The sequence below is a fragment of the Staurois parvus genome, unplaced genomic scaffold (assembly GCF_062004578.1).
Source record: "Staurois parvus isolate SC_StPar_1 unplaced genomic scaffold, SC_StPar_1.0 ptg000059l, whole genome shotgun sequence".
In the NCBI taxonomy this organism is placed as follows: Eukaryota; Metazoa; Chordata; class Amphibia; order Anura; family Ranidae; genus Staurois; species Staurois parvus.
Window position 1 is genome coordinate 4631389 of NW_028317855.1, and position 17481 is coordinate 4648869.

At 40.0% G+C, this 17481-nt stretch overlaps 1 protein-coding gene across 23 annotated transcripts in view; it reads right to left on the minus strand.

Moving 5' to 3' along the window:
• The window catches only part of AFDN (afadin, adherens junction formation factor), a 314907-nt gene that overhangs the window by 230767 nt on the left and 66659 nt on the right, over window positions 1-17481 (minus strand). For 14 of the 23 annotated variants that reach the window (XR_016311500.1, XM_089668565.1, XM_089668564.1 and 11 more), the window contains exons 2-3: window positions 8200-8395; window positions 6616-6731 (exon numbers count right to left, since the gene is read on the minus strand). Coding sequence is in view for 22 of the 23 variants with exons in the window: in XM_089668565.1 (XP_089524691.1) it covers window positions 6616-6731; window positions 8200-8395 (312 nt within the window). In the remaining variant the exon portion in view is untranslated. The remainder of the gene's footprint in view (window positions 1-6615; window positions 6732-8199; window positions 8396-17481) is intronic. The other 9 variants (XM_089668566.1, XM_089668562.1, XM_089668560.1 and 6 more) reach the window with 1 other exon arrangement.

The window sequence follows — 17481 nt, forward strand, 5'->3', positions numbered from 1 at the left end:
AGTTCCTCTAATCTTTCCTCATTTCTGAGCTCCTCCATGCCTCTTGTCAGTTTGGTAGCCCTTCTCTGTACTTTCTCCAGTTACTCAATGTTCTTTTTGTGAATTGGTGCCCAAAACTGAACTGCATATTCCAGATGAGGTCTTACTAACGATTTGTACAGGGAAAACATGATCTCTCTCTCTCTGGAGTCTATACATCTTTTAATACACTTGGCATTGCATGCCATTATTAAGCTTGTGATCTACCAGAACTCCCAGATCCACCATTGATTCCCCCAGTTGTACTCCCCCTACTATGTATGATGCATGCATATTCTTAGCCCCCAAGTGCATAACCTTACATTTATCAACATTAAACCTCATTTACCACACAGTTGCCCAATTAAACAGTGCATTGAGGTCAGCTTGTAAGTTGAAGACATCCCGTAAGGACGTTATTCCACTGCACAGCTTGGTGTCATCTGCAAAGACTGAAATGGTATTTTTTAATCCCAGACCCTATATCGTTTATAAATATATTAAAGAGTAAGGGTCCCAACACTGAACCTTGGGGTACACCACTAATAACCCTAGACCATGCAGATTATGAATCATTAACCACTACTCTTTGAATACGATCTTTTAGCCAGTTATCTATCCATTTACATACTTATATTTCCAAGCCCGTAGACTTTACCTTACACATTAGCCGTGTGGGGGGGGGGGGGGGAACGGTGTCAAATGCTTTTGCAAAATCAAAGTATACCCACTTCCACCGCCACCCCACTGTCCAAGGTTTTGCTCACCTCCTCATAAAAAGAAATCAGATTTGTTTGACAACTTCTGTCTTTCATGAATCCATGCTGTCCGTTGCTTAAAATATTTTTTTCCAGCAAGAACTTATCTATGTGGTGTTTTGTTACTCTCTCCAGAATCTTCACCACTATAGAAGTTAAAGTAACAGATCTATAATTACTTGGTAAAGATTTTGACCCCTTTTTAAATATTGGCACCACATTGGCTTTACGCCAATCCAGTGGTACTATGTCAGTCATTAAAGAGTCCCTGAAAATTAAAACAATGGCTTTGAAATGACACAGCTCAATTCTTTAAGGACCCGTGGGTGTATGCCATCCGGTCCAGGTGCTTTATTCACCTTTATTCTGTCTAAATATTTTTGGATCATATCAATTGTGAGCCAATGTGGATCATCTGGAGCTGTGTCAATACCATGCTCATTATGGACAAGAGCTCCCCCATGCTCCTTTGTATACACAGAGCTGAAGAAGGTATTAAATTATTAAATAAATTTGCCTTCTCTTTGTCTCCAGTCACTCACTTATTTTGCAAAGGGCCTATATGCTCAGGCCAGATCTTTTTACAATTAATATATTTGAAGAATTTTTTGGGGTTGGTCTTGCTATCTTTTGCAATCTGTCGTCCGTTTTCAATTTTTGCGGCCTTTGTTTCCTTTTTGCATATTCTGTTATATTCTTTGTAATGTTTAAACGATGATAGTGTTCCTTCATTTTTATACTGAATAAAAGCTCTTTTCTTATTATGTATAGTTTTTTTTTAAACTTTGGCCATAAGCCACATAGATTTGATTTTTAGCCTTTTAAACTTGTTGCCCATGGGAATATATTTTGCAGTGTGTTCACATACAGTCTGTTTGAAGAACTCCCATTTCTGTGTTGTGTTCATTGATGCCAATATTCCTTCCCAGTTTAAGCCTTGGAGAGCAGCTCTCAGCTTTGGGAAATTAGCTCTCTTAAAATTGAGCATTTTTATTTTTCCCTTATGTGCTTGATGTTTACAGCTAACAATCAATGAAATCATGTTATGGTCACTGCTACCCAGATGTTCTTTTATATGGACATTCATAATAAGCTCTGCATGGGTTCAGATTACCAGGTCCAGCAGAGCATCATTCCTAGTTGGGGCCTCTATGAACTGTACCATAAAACTGTCCTGTAGTAGGTTTATACATTTTTGACTTTTAACTGTTCCTGCAGTCAATTTCCAGGTAGTTCAGTCCCCCCTTATCAGTGTCCCAGCCCTTGCAGCCCTTTCAATCTGTGCAAGGAGCCAAGTCTCCACCTGTCAGGAAGATGCTCGCCATAGTGCAAGGCGGCGCAAGCACAGATGTGCGAGGGCCCGTTCTGCTGCACATAGTCGTGTGCATTTGCATGCGTACGCGCACCACAGCCTGTTGATAATGTTGGCGCCAATCTGACTATTTAAACCCAGCAGCACTATTAGCCTGTGCTGTCTGATCTGCAGCTTCCCCTCCTGTATTCCAGTGAGTGATTACCTGTGATTGACCCAAGCTTTTTTCTTGGACTCCGCCTCTGCCTTCTGACTCTGCTTGATCTGCTCCCACCATCACTGACCCTGGCTTGTGACCGGACTATTCTTCTGCCCACTGTTCATGCCTGATCTGCTTATCTGTTACCAACCTGGCTTGTCTAACCCTGCATATAGTCTGCTACCAGCCTGCTTCATTGCATTGCCTGCCCTGCTACCAGTCGGCCTGCTGTGACATCTGCTGCCTGCCTGCTCTGCTGCCATCCAGTCCAGCCAAGTGCCAGCAATTTCCACACAGACTACAGGGTTGACCAGGCCCTCATACCCTGCCGTGCTCTTGTGGTTGCTGTTCCACCTGCAGTGGCCCTCGAACTGGAGCTGTACAAGAGGCCTTCCTCCGCCATCAGGCTAACAAGTAAGGTACGTGACACCAACTCCTCATTAACACTGGGAGGCCTATAACAAACTCCAATAATTACCTTTGTAGTACACACCCCCATGTGCAAATTCCACCCATAATGCTTCAGCCTCATCACACTCTTCATCAACTAGGTCCTCTTTCACACTCGCTCTGAGATCACTTCAAACATAGAAACAGACACCACCACCTTTCTTATTTACCCTGTCTCTCTGAAAGAGAACATAGCCAGGAATATTAATGGCCCAGTAATGTAAAGAATGAAGCCAAGATTCAGCAATACCAATTAAATCATACTTCTCTACATGTACCAAAGCTTCCAACTCACCTATTTTGCTTGGCAGACTTCTGGCATAGGTGAACAAACACTGCAATGCCTTGACACCTTGTTCACGCGTATTTTTTATTTTCATACAAATGGTACCAATTCCACTGGTTGTTTGTAACATGGGAACCTTCTTATCTGCCCTAGCCTTCCCCCATTCCACCCACCAATAAGTACTGACCCCTGTATGATCTGTCTACCGCGTTATAATTGAATATTCCCTCCCCCCCTTGATCTTAGTTTAAATACTCCTCCAGCCTTCCCATAAACCTCTCCCCCAGGACAGCAGACCCCCTTCCATTTAGGTGCAAACCATCTCTAGCATATAGGTTGCACCCCAATAAAAAGTCAGCCCAATGCTCCAGAAACCGAAATCCTTCCCTCTTACACCAGGTCTTCAGCCATGCATTGAGTTCTCTAATCTACCCGTCTTTCCTGAGTTGACCATGGCACAGTTAATATTTCAGAGAATATCACCTTGGAGGTCCTTCCCTTCAACTTGCAGCCTGTTCTTTAAATTGATTGTCAAGGAGCCTCCACCTTCCATGTATTCTGTCATTGGTTCCAACATGGACCAAGACAGCTGGGTCATGCCCAGCATCTCCCAGTAATTTATCAACCCGGTCCACCACATGCCGAACCCTGGCATCAGGGAGGCCACAAACCATTCGGTTGAGGTGATCCAGACGACAAATTATTTTATCAGTCCTTCTGATTATAGATTACCACCAGCTGTCTAGGCCTTCCTGAACTACCCTCACCACCCCTCCCAGATGGTCTGGCCTCCCGGCTGTTAGGGATAGCACTGACATCCACGGCTGCCATCCCTGAGCTTGCTACCCCCACATCTTCAACCAACTTGGCAAATCTGTTTGGGTGCACAAACCTAGGGCCGGCCTTCCTGTTCTGTGATCCCCTACCACTCCCTCTTGTTACAGTAACCCATCTTCCTACCCGATAATCCTGATCCGCCCTCCACATAAATCCCATTAGCTACCTTTTACCTTAGCAGAAGACCCCTTTCAAGGTTGTCGGTTCGGCCCAGTGTTGCAACTTTCTCCTCCAGATCTCTAACGTGAGTTTCCAGAAGTGCAACCCGCTCACATCTGCCGCAGCGGTATCCATCCTGGAGCTGTTGCTCCATTGCTGCATACATGTGGCACACTGCACAAAACCTTCCACCCGGCTAGCACACATTATCCCAGTTACAATATTAACAGGAAATATCAGTTATCAGATATCTTTGTCACGCTCAAGAACACAGTTAAATTTTTTTTAGACTTCTGGTATTGCCTGTTTGCCAGGGTTGTGGATGTCCAGTCCTGATTCTGTGTGTAGTGAGCGGGGCGAGCTCATTCAGGGCGGAGGGCAAGATTGACAGCAATTCTTAAAGAATATGGAGAAAATAGACATAACACAGTGAGCTTCAAACTATGAGAGGGACATAGAGGGAGAAGAGTGAAGAACCTGAAAGGTGCTCTGTGGGGATAGGAGGATTCCACCTCATCTCCCTTGCGACTACTGAGGGCACAGGAGAAGGGTAAACTGGTTTTTGGGTAGAAGAGGAATGAAAACTAAATTGTGTGAATTGCGGCTGCTGCCAGTGGGTGCGGGGTGATGGATGCATTGGTTACAGGTAAATAAAGGAGGCCCAGGGTTTGGAGATATGTCCCCAGAGGTTAACAGAAGCAAAAGGGTGAGCTAATATGAGAGTGCGATTTATATGAGGGAAAATGCCTCAGCATCCTGGCAGTTTTATAAGCATGTGGGTTTAGAATTAGGAGGAGATGGTTAATGCAGCGAAAAAAGGGGAGGACAGAAGTGAGGGTGATATATACAGATTGTGGGATGGAGAAGAGGGGTGAAGGAAAGAGTTTGAAGAGAGGACAACTGAGAAAAGGAAATTATATTGTACTGTAGAAAAAAAAAAAATACATGATACTCGGATCCTTTCATCATCTGGTACACAGCAGAGGAAAGGATCACACTGACTCATACTGAAGCTTTCAACAAATTGAAAACCCTCTGTGTGACAATGAATACTTCCAAGTACCTGTGATGCTTGTCCTCCCCTTCTAGGAGATCAAAAATGGGAGACTTTTGTTCATAGAAATGAACAGAAAAGATGACCATAGATACTAAAAAGGGAGCTGGATTATTTAGACATCACTGCTGGCTAATGTCAATTGGGCAACAATTTATGTTTAGGCTTTAAACAGCATCTGGAGAAGAGAGCTGTAGACACCTCTGGTGCTGGTCCCTCAGGGGCAAAACAATAGGGACAAAGTTTTCCAATGTATACAGTCACTTCTGTCCCAGATGACCTGTTATCATACTTCTGTAAATAGCACAAACATTTAACTGAAATGCATGCCAACCATAGGACTCATCAAATGTCTATGGGCACCTTTAGGCGCTACAATTGAGAAGCACCACACAAAGAGGAAGTGCTTTTTCTATGCATATTTATTTCTCAAGTATAAATACTTCACATACATATTTAGAAAGCACCTGGAACTACACCCATTCATTTCAATAGGCTGCCCTACATGTGAAAAATGCACAAAATAAATATTTGACCCTTTTTAAAACCAATAATGAAAAATCAATGGCACCACCATGTGTCTGCTTAAAGGGCAGCTCGTTTCTTTAAGTGTTGGGATGGTGTATGATTTTGCAAGCGTTCCTAACCTTAAAGATTGTTAATAAACAAAATTTTTTTTTGGATATGAATATTTGCATTAAGGTTTTCCACTTCCCTTCATTAGGGGCTCAGATTCACATATCAAGCTTCTTAAACAGATTTGATTGCACATTCTGCCAAAATCAGATATGGATATTAAATGGAAGCAAACCATGACTGTGTGATAAAACTGATCAATAAAAGGACCACAAAAATGGCTTATTCACAGAATGTTTATCAGACTTGGTAATTGTGCAAGTTACTTAAAGTTATATTAAAGGTTTGATTTTTTTTTCCAATAGCATGTTATTCTCACCTGCTCTGTGCAGTGTTTTTGCAGAAAGCAGCTCCGATACTCCTGTTCTTGGGTCCCCCACTGGTGCTCCTAGCTCCTCCACCCTGACCAGTGCCCCCAATAGCAAGCCACTTGCTATGGGGGCACTTGAGCGTGCTCACTTCCAAGTCTCACTCTATGCGTCCATAAGACACAGAGAGCCGCAGCTCGGCCCCACACCCCCACTCTCTCCTCAATGGCTCCCACTGCTGTGTCTCAGCCAATGAAGAGAGAGACACCTGGGGAAAGCCGAGGCTCCCATGAACATCGCTGGATCGAGAGGGCGCTCAGGTATAAGAGGGCAGCTGCGGGGAGGAACAGCACACAGAAGGTTTATAACCTTTATGCATAGAATGCATGAAGGTAAAAAACCTTTAGCCTTTACAGCCAGCATTTTAATATTTTTCCATACCCAGCATGATTCCATTAAGTTGGAGAAGCCTACTGGAGATGCCAGTAGTGGTAATGATGCCTGAAAGCCACAGCTATATGAACTAGATCAATTGTTTAATTAGCAATATTAATTAACCGGTTAACAAACATAAAAATACTCCATGAAAGATCGGTACCTTTGGTGGAAGAATGTCATTTTCATTCTTGAGCACAAACCGTCCTTCCCTGTCATCTTTGTTCCAGTTTAGCTGAACCACTAGTGGCTTTTCATCAACATCAAGTCTTCTTTCTTCTTCAAAATATTAAAATACAAGTTAAAAAAAAAAAAATAATTAAGGGCAAAGAAAACACAATAATTCAATAGGTGAACTGCTAAGGTTCTAAAGAAAACACTGTAATCTCGGAAAGCCCACTTAACTTTTGTGATTTTAGCGATCACTCCTATGGGTGGAACTCCATTCCCAATCAGAGTCACATAATTGTGGGCTGGGATACATGTAGATATAAACAAGGATTTAGCCAATAGAAAACCATAAATTTTTCTAGGCAATCAACAAATACCTTCTGTAGCTAGGCTCTGCAGATCAGACTTGTGAAAAGTCTGTATGTTATTCAACTTCACATTCATAACTGCTGCTTAGGGATTTCTAGACAGCTGTGACTTAGGAAATCAATAAAGATCACACAACAGCCTCTACAGACAGGTACTGTAAAAATAGCAAAAAGGAATGGCAGGGGTCATTTTGAATTATTATTCACTTAGAAACACTTCAAACCTTTAACTATACATGAAAAATAAACTGGATCTTAGATGTTAAAAGTGTTACTAAACCCACAACAGTAAAATCAGTCTGTACATGCAGTAAAGCATTCTTGTTATACTCACTGTGGAACCTTAACAGGTTAATCCTCTGCATTGTGAAAAAGGCTGTTTGATCCTGACTTCTCTGATCCTACCCTTCTTCCAGTGTCCCCCTCTTAGTCATCTGATAAGACATATTATGTGGAATCACTCTGCACATGCTCAGTTTGGTGTGTATTGCTAGAGAGTTTGTTTTTTTTTTGCTTTGGAGAATGCATGTGCTCAGCACAAGGCCAATCAGCACTGTTCAGACAGAGGTCAGGGGTTCTGCATCCCCCTAGAAAAAAATGAAAACTCCGCCTACAAGTTTTAACTAGTGCTCAGCTGGACACTGACAGAAGTCACTGCTCTAACTGGTGATGAGAAAAGCTATTTAAAAGTTTATATTTACTAACATAATTGTACTTCCATGTTCTATGTACTGTGGGAGACCAGATATAGTGAATGCAAGGTCCTGGGTTTAGTAACACTTTAAGATGTTACATTGCCTAAAACTTAAATACAGTGGCAGATTATTAGGTAAGCCCAAGGATAAGGGCTAACTTTATGAAACCAAAATCTCCTCCAGTGTTCTTAACACCAGGCACAGGAAGTGTGTAACAGGGAATTTCCTGTTCTTCCCATGCTATAAATAAAACAAACATTGTAATGTACATGTTGAATGTATGATCAGACTGGAAACACACTGTCCCTGGTAAATACTATGGAGTCATCTCTTATGTAAAGCAAATAGCAACATGGGTGCTTGATTGCGGTTTGTTCTACCAATGCTGTTGTGATCAAGCTGTGAACTTCTATGCAAATACATAAAACAGGTATACAAGCATTATCATCAAGAAGGAAAAAAAAAAAAAAAAAGAAAACCACACAACAACAACATTCTGTAATAACGACTGACCTCCGCTCACATGAACCTCATATAAAGAATATCGAGGAGATGACAACATCCTCATATCTGGACGGAACTTTTCAGCCAGAGTTTCTATGACATCCTGTGTTGTGGCTGTACTGGAGACTCTGATGCATTTTGTTGCAAAATTTCCTGCAGCTTTGTCTTGGAAGTAAAATCTCATCACTCCATGAAACTCCAAATCCTTAACAAAAAAGCATGGAATACGAAAATTAGCAAACTGCTTTTTCATTTTCCATAGGAAAAAAACAAAATACATTAATACTTTATTTACATTTTTGAAACTCAGGAAGCAAAAAAAAATTTCTATAGAGAAACAAGAGGTTTTCTATATCAAAGTGAAAGAGGGAAATATTTAAAACAAGCAACACTTGGACCTGCAAACCAATTCATTTTTCAATAAGCAAATAAAATATTTAAACCAGTTTTTGTTTAGTTCCATTGGTACTCACATATCATGATTGTATATCTAAAAATATTGCTTGATAAAAATATATTTTTCTGAAAAATCATCTTTTTGGTGGCTGTACATTTTATATTACAGTAAAACCTAATTGTAACCTGTTTGGATTGTTTTATTAGAGGAGAACAGGCTCTCTATAAATATGTTTGCTTCTGACTAGGTACTCTCATATCGTCTTAATCCGGCCATAGATGGTTTAAAATGTCAACCGGTTCAGAAGAGACCAGCTGAGATTTGAACCTTTATGGGTAGGGTCAACGTACCCAAGCTGATGGATCAACTTAGGTACAATCAGCCTGTCGGATTTTACCTATGATTATTGCCAGCACCCATTATCACAACTAGCAGTAATCACTGTGTTCTCCCAGTGGGAATGGCTCCAAGGGTGGGATTCCCCTATCAACACGGTGTTGATTGGGGAATAGAGCAATTTTCTTACTTTGTGTTTGCAGGAAAAAAAATTGCTCCAACTATAACCAGCTTTACAATATATCTGATCTGTGCTTAACAAAGCCATGTCAAATAGCCATTGTAGTTTACCCTACGTACCATAGGACACAATGGTATTAAACCAAGGAAAATCACAATCTCAGGGAAAGTTTGTGACCCTTGGCAAATTAAGTCATTTACCTGTTAAGGGCAACTAAAATATAATTTCCCAAAGTGCAACGTTCCAAAGCATACAGTTTCCACAGTGATACATTCCTAAAAGGGTCTGTAAAGCATTTTACCATAAGGACCAATTGGTCACAGATATTAAAAATATTTTTGGCAAACACTGGAGGATCATTAAAAACCACACTGATTATTCCTATGTACCATTCCTAATTGAAGAAAGCCAATATTACAGGATTGTGTGTATTGTGAACTTAAAAAGTTAAAAAAAAAAAAAAAAAATGATTGTCACTTTAGCAATCTTTACTTGGCTTTCTGATTCTGTAAACAGATTAGAGTAAACTCTTTCACTATCTTTTTAACACATCATCTAAACTTGCAATGATCAATGTAATAAAGATTCGTGGTATGTCTTCCTTTTATGGAGTTCCATTTGAACAATGATTTTTTTTTCCCTGCAATTCTATTAATGGTTTATGACAGCAGCCCTTTATATTCAAGTATCCATAGAAGTTCATCAAGTTTATGTACTATGCAAAAGAAATAAATTATAGTCTATACACCTATGTCCAATTACAATATAATAGAAGCTAGTGTATCTGAAGGCCTTATTTAAGCTCATTGCTATACCCTGTAATGGTATGGGAAAAAAACTAAACAAACAAAACAAATGATTTTTCAAACAAAAAATAGTTCTTGGCAATAAATAGATTTAGTAGATTCAATAAAAAAACAGTAAAAGGTGTGATGCCAGATGCAATTTCCAATTTAAAAATACATGAAAACACAGGTGAAATAAATAAAATAATGTGTATTAACACGTTTATTAACCAGTATTACGCGAATTAATATGTAATGCAAAGTACATTCCAAAACGTGTTAAAATCTGTTTGTACTGCATATAGTTTACTAAATATGACCAGACCACAGGTTCACTTTAGCAAAGTATTTATATTTTTGGCATTACGGCGCTGCGCTACTTTGACTGACAACTGCGCGGTCATGCAACACTGCACCCAAATGAAATTTACATCCTTTATTTTCCCCACAAATAGAGCTTTCTTTCGGTGGTATTTGATTTATTTTTTGCGCTATAAACAAAACAAGACCAAAAATTATGAGGAAAAAAAAAACCAATATTTTCGTCATAAATTTAGGGCAAATGTATTCTGCTACATGGTCTTGCTAAAAAAAAATGCCAATACGTGTAAATTAAGTGGTTTACATGAAAGTTATAGCGTTTACAAAATGGCGGTATATGTACACTGGAATTTTTTTTTTTTTAACAAGTAATGATGGCGATCAGCGGCGGGCATTCAAACACTGGGGGGAACTGACTTGGTGTCACTGACATCCCCAGTGACACCAATACAGTGATCAGTGCTAATAAAAAGCATTGACACTGTACTAATGGCAGGAAGGGGTTCACATAAGAGGTGATCAATGCAGAGCCATACAAAGCAATGTGCAGGAGCTGAAGGGAGAGAACTGTATTGTTTACATACAGTTCTCTCCCCCGTCGGTAATACTCAGCGATCACTGGGTGCCCGCGAGTAATCACCGGCTGGGACACGGTGATTGACAGCCGAGGTCACAAATGGTGGTGTGGGTTCCCCTACCCAGAAATGCAAAATCACGTATATATACACACGTGATTTTGCGCACCCCTGCTGCCCTGTAGCAGTATTTCTGCTATAGGGCAGCGGGAAAGCACTTAAAAAAATAAATAAATACATTTCCATGTATGCAATGTCATGTTCATACACATCAAATGTTTAGCGCAACAATAGTGCAAAAGAGTGCAGTGTAATTTGCAAAGTCTGAAAGGCTGACGGGAAGCCTGACGCACTCCCCTAACTTGAGGTGGACCATGACTTCAGCTGGCGCACAGATCTTTTAACTCCAGCAATTTATATTATATCTAGAATTTTTTTATTTTTTTTTTTTATGGTTGAACTGGATGGACTTTTGCCTTTTTTCAGCCAGACTATGTAATTTGCTGCAATAGTGCACAGAATTTAAAATGTAACTTGAGGCTGGATTCAAACTATAGCGTTCCAAGAAATCGCGTGCGATTTTGACAGAAATCACACCGCATTCCTGTTAAAATCACATGTAATTCTTTGCTGTGCGATTTGAGCCTATTCATGTCCTATGGGCTGATTTCGCACTGCACCCGCACGAAAAAGGTGCAAGAACCCATTTTTTTTTTGCTGCTCCGAAATTGGATTGCATGGGTGTAAACACACCTTGTAATCGCACTATATTTTGCAATGTGTTTTGGGGTATCATCACTTTAACATTGTCACTGGTGGAAGGTTGCGTGAGCGGAGTGAGATTTCAACGAGGTGCCAGAAACGCTCAGGATTTCCTGTGTTTTCCGTAGTTATTTTTATTTATTTATTTCAGGTACTTCTGTAGTGCCATTAATTTCCGCAGCGCTTTACATATATCTTGTACATTCACATCAGTCCCTAACATTCAAGGGGCGTACAATCTAAGGTCCCTAACTTACAATCATACATACACATACTAGGGCCAATTTAGACAGGAGCCAATTCACCTACTAGCACGCATATATGTGAATCAGCTCAAAACGTCTACAGTATGCAGAATAATAGTAAAAAAAAACGAGAATGATTTCACACAACAAAACATAACCAGAAAAATAACTGCATCAGGAAACCAGGATCAAAATATAGAAAGGTGATGAGGGAAGGTTTCTTTAATTACAGGCTTCACAAGCTCACTAGAAAGTAGTGAGATCATTTTTTATAGATCACTAATCATTGGACACAAGAATGCTTTGAAACATGAACAGGGTGCTTTTCAGATATCATGAGACAGCACTTCTTTTCTACAGAGCTGAATACTATCTACTTTAAATAAACATCCTAAACAGCAAGGTAATTCAACCTCTGAACTTTCCCACACAAAATAAAGATGGCTGTGTTTGAGATTACTCAAGTACTGTAGCCCAACATAAAATTTATGGCCATGCTGCTGGTGTAGTGTAGCATGCAGTGACAAAGAAATGGTAATTTATTAGGTCATTCTACTACAAAATAGAAAATAATGAGCTAGTTAGGGAAACAGATTATATCTAAAAAAAATGTATCTGAAATCAAAAAGAGCCCTGATGACTTTCAGGCTCCATGCACACGAGCGCTTGTTTAAGCTCCTAGAAGCTGTTATCAGCATCGTTTTCTGCTCCTAGAAGCTAAATCGTGTTCTCCTATGTGTCCATACACACTATTTTAGGCTATTAGCATTTTTCAAGCTTCAGCGTTTAGGAGCAGAAAAAAAATTGTTTTTGTAGAGTTTCTCGAGCAGGGAGAAAAAAAAAAAAAAAGCTAAATTCTAAATGCTTTTTCTAGCTCTTTTTCTCTACACGTACTGTAAAAATGCTAATTAAAATGCTATTAAAAACCACTATTACCAGCTGTTTTTGAGCTTTAAAAAAAAAAAAAAAAACTCCAGTATGCATAGAGCCTCAATCTGATTTTTCATTGAATATGTAGTGATCACACCCTATATTTGTTTATCCAGAGAAATACCTAAATACAATCCTAGCTAGATTCCAGATGACTTCTTTAAATTTCAATACAAAGACATCATTGTTATACTGTATTTAACGGAACATTGTTCATTTTAATAGTAACATGCTACATTTTCTGCTGTGGTATGTGATCATGAATGCAGCTACCAAGTCACTGTCAACAGCACAAACAACTGCATGTCAGTATGTTGTTCAACAACTATATGGAAAAACCAGTGCCTGCACACTGAAAAATAGACTTTCAAGCAGCAATCTGAAAATGAAAGGTCTGTTTTTCTTTGTGAGCATATATGTACATTGCAGGGACTTAAACTTTGCAGCAGATTTGTACCCTACCCCTTTTGTTGTTGTAGCTCTATTTTTCACCTAATTGCAGACTCATTCTGAATCATTCTGGTTCATTAATAATCAGCTGATGTACTTTGTGTTCTAATGAGGAAAGTTGCTGTGTCTGCATCCCTTTAGAAGTATGTAACCCTTGGGGAGTATCTCACCAAAAGTTACATTTCTATTGCAGGAGGTAGCCAAATCGAACGTTCATCCTAGTGACGACTTCTTGGAAAATCAGTGAACCAATCACACAAGCAGGTGATGACATTTTGTAGCTCTGTGTACCAACTATCGACAGAATCCTTCCAGGTTACCATATTGGATTGTATTTTACAGAAAAATACGGCAGCTGCAGATTGAAAATAAAATAATTTTTAATAAATTACAACATGGCTTATGTAGCTATTGTGTATGCTACTTTCTTTTGCCATATTTTTATCCACAAAAGTGGACAAACAGACATTTTAACAAGTACATGGATTATGCCTGCAATTGAAAATGTGGCAGAAAAAGCAATACAGATTACTTATAAGAAATGTCAATGCGAGAATCCCCATCTCTTGAAGAATGCTACTGTAGAATAAATCTCTGAATATATCTGTCTGTGGCGACAGTGTGTGTACAGACGTTGCCTTTAAATTCAGAATTGTTTTTGCTATGATTGGTGGTCGGGTGATATCCCGATCCTATTTGATGGCAGTTTGGAATTTACAGAGCCAATTGCTTAGTTAACTAAACCCAGTAACAATCTCTTTCAGTCTCTTGGCACTTAAGTTTGTGATCCCGCAAGCTGGAAAATATTTGTGTACTGTGGGACTGGGCATGGCATTATTGTTCAAGTGACAGAACGGTGTGCGGTTGGACCAGGTTTTGTCACAGGTTGGTGAAAAGAGCACCACGTTAAAAACTTGAAAAAACACCACGCTTATCACAATTTGCATTCCATATACGAAGTCATGTTTGCGTCCACCTATGGCACTTACTCCCATATTTCTACTATATGGCAACCTTGGGCAATATATTAGGACTCACTACGGGGTAAAGATAAATATTGATGAAAATTTATCAGAATATCTAGTGCCATTTTCATGCTTGCTTACTGTATATCCAAAATGTTGAGATATAAAGTCATACTGTGGCTCTAGGGGTTTAGAACTCCCTTTGGTTTTCCCTTTTTGTTTATGTTAAATCCCTAATCTGGTTGAATAAAGACAGAAGTCCATCCAGTTCAACCAACAGTTCTTTTTCTGATTATCTGTCGAGAATTGAGAGCTGGACACTATTGTGCTTTCATACTGTGTATAGTATGATATGGTATACCTTGCTGGTATTTACTGCAACCTACCTATGCTCTGACAGATCTTGTTATAATGTTATGTCTTCTATATGTACCTCACACGTAGCTTTTCTGTTTTGTAATACAAGGTTGAAATTTAATAAAGAAATACTGAAATAGAAAATGAGGCAGCATGGAAGCACTCTTAGGGGAGTAGAAAGCAAGGTAAAGTTAATCTGTGTTCATTGCAAACTTCCTATCACATTGAGGGGAAGTGTTTCATTACATACCAGTAAATGGTATTTCCCCAATTTCTCCAGGACGGCCCTCGATTTAGAGACTACTCCTACTAATCAGGGTCAGGAAACACAAAGACTTTCAAAGAAATCTGTACTGAAAGAAATACAGAGGTTGGCCTGGCAGTTTCTCATCACGAAACTTTCTGACTCACTGATCTAGAAAAAACATCTAGCTAGTGAAATCAAAAACGTCTGATCCGCATACATGTTCTCCGTTAGTGACTCAAAGTATTGATGGCCATCAACAGCCAGGCAACATGATTTTTTACATGGCAGTCTACTTGGTGTAATCTCTTAGTTTAACCACTTGCCTACTGGGCACTCCCCCCGCCCAGGCCAATTTTCAGCGTTGTCGCACTTTGAATGACAATTGCGCGGTCATGCAACACTGTACCCATATGAAATGTTTATAATTTTTTTTCATACAAATAGAGCTTTCTTTTGGTGGTATTTAATCACCACTGGGTGTTTTATTTTTTGCGCAATAAACAAAGAGCAAAAAAAATATATTTGAATTTAAAAAAAAATCTTCTTTGTTTCTATTATAAAATTTAGCAAACAGGTAATTTTTCTGCTTCACAGATGTGCGTTGATGAGGCTGCATGGATAGGCAGCACTGATGAGGTGGCACTGACTGGCAGCACTGATACGGGGCACTGCTGGGCACAGGTGGGTGGCAAAGGTGGGCGGCACTGCTGGGCACTGATCATCAGGGCACTGATGATCAGTGCCGACCCCTTCGCTGACAATTACCATTTCTCGGCAGTACTTCCCTCACGCTGTGACAGTGTGAAGAAAATGCAGCCCATAACTGGCAACTGTATTTACCTGGTGATCTGCTGTGTCATTGGACAAAGCCGATCACATGGTAAAAGGCTGCTGTGATTGGCCTTTTACCGTATCATGTGATCGGTGATCACCAGGTGCGTGTTCTGGATGTCCTCCAAGAACTAGGACAACTGCGCTGTAGCTGTCCTTCAGCTATAGCACGGTTGGGAAGTGGTTTAGTACACTACTACAAAAAAAAACCCAGCACAACCAAAAAATGTACCTCCCTTTCTGTCTCTAAATGACTCTCCATGCTAGCCTATGGGGTTGATTTACTAAAGCCGGTGAGTGAAAAATCTGGTGCCGTTATGCATGGTAGTCAATCGGCTTCTAACTTCAGCTTGTTCAATTGAGCTTTGACAGAAAAAAAAAAAAAAAAAAAAAAAAAAAAAAAGACTGGATGCTGACTGGTTTCTATGCAGCTGCACCAGAATTTGCACTCTCCAGTTTTAGTAAATCAACCCTAATATGTCCAAGCATGCAGGCATATTCAGGTAGGGGCATTTATGCAGGCCATAGACGGGTCGTTTATCGGCTGAATTTTCATCCACACGAAAAATTGGCCGATATTCACTCTGTTAGTGGGGCCAGCTCGTCGGCCGTTTTTCGCGGATCTTCACATTTATTTTTAATCGGTCATGCTGGGAAATCTACGAAAAACGGGCGATTTTCGTGGACATTGGTGGCAGCATCGACAATGGGGCCGACCGGTTTTTCGTTTATCGGCCAAAAAATTCGGACGATAAACGGCCCGTCTATGGCCTGCATTAGAGGCAGAAAAAAAAAAAAAATCACGTGCACATCCAGAGGAGTGTTTGGGCAGAAACAGAAAAGTATAAACACGCATCAATGTGTGTCAATGCCTTCTAATAGCCTGAATTAATATTCAGGCTAATAAAATGCATTAACACCAAATGCGCAAAAACTGCTTGCGCAAAATGCACCTTTTACTGAGTTATTTAAGCTGATTTGTAAGGAGAAAGGATGTCCAAAAGGAGCACAGTTTGCATGAAGCTTTAAGCCAGCCATACATGGATCAAAATTCAGCCTATTTGGCCGGGACCTGCTGAGAATTGATCCATGTATGGCCAGGGTGATTTTACCCAAGTCGATCTATCGAATGACTTGGGTTCAAACCAGCCTACCGCATTTTTGGAGGGGAATTGAGCAAATTTCTTTCAATCCACCCATGCTGAAAGAAAAGAAAATCAAGCAATCTATGGGCTGCTTTAGCACTCAATAAAGATTATCAAGACATCCCTTAATTGCAACTGATGATTAGTGTATGTAGAATTGTGTATAAAAACGTGTCTGAATTCCTCATAGCAAACTATACTTTCCTGAACGAGACACATTATAGAATTCCTAGAAGGCAGAAAACTTTTGGTGTACTATAGGAATCCTTTCTGACCCTGGAAGTTTTAAACCCATAGTAAACTGGCATCTTTAAATAAAAACTTGGTGTTGAAATCATAGCTCTGCCACAATCAGTAAACCTGGGGAACAAAGAAAACAAAAAAGTATCAGATCTCTGTGCTGGTCAGCTGAGTGTTATCTAGGGCTTGTTTACACATGCAGCCAACACTGTCACCTCTCTGAAAAGCAATTCATGCTGGATCACTTTTCAGAGGCATTTGACAAGCTTCTCGCAGTGATATGTCAACTCTAACCACCTGTTTTAATCCTTGAAAGCTCACAGTACCAAGCCACAACCACATACATTAATAGCAGTTTTGGTGCGGCCCCATGCAGTTAAACATCAGTACTGCCATTAAACTTGGCACGTTATTAGTTTTGCCATGCAACACTGCACCCATGGCAGCATGTAAAAAAGGGGGGATGGCTACTCTTAAGAGCTGTAATTCCTAAACCCTTCCTCCAATTTGGATGTACATACCCT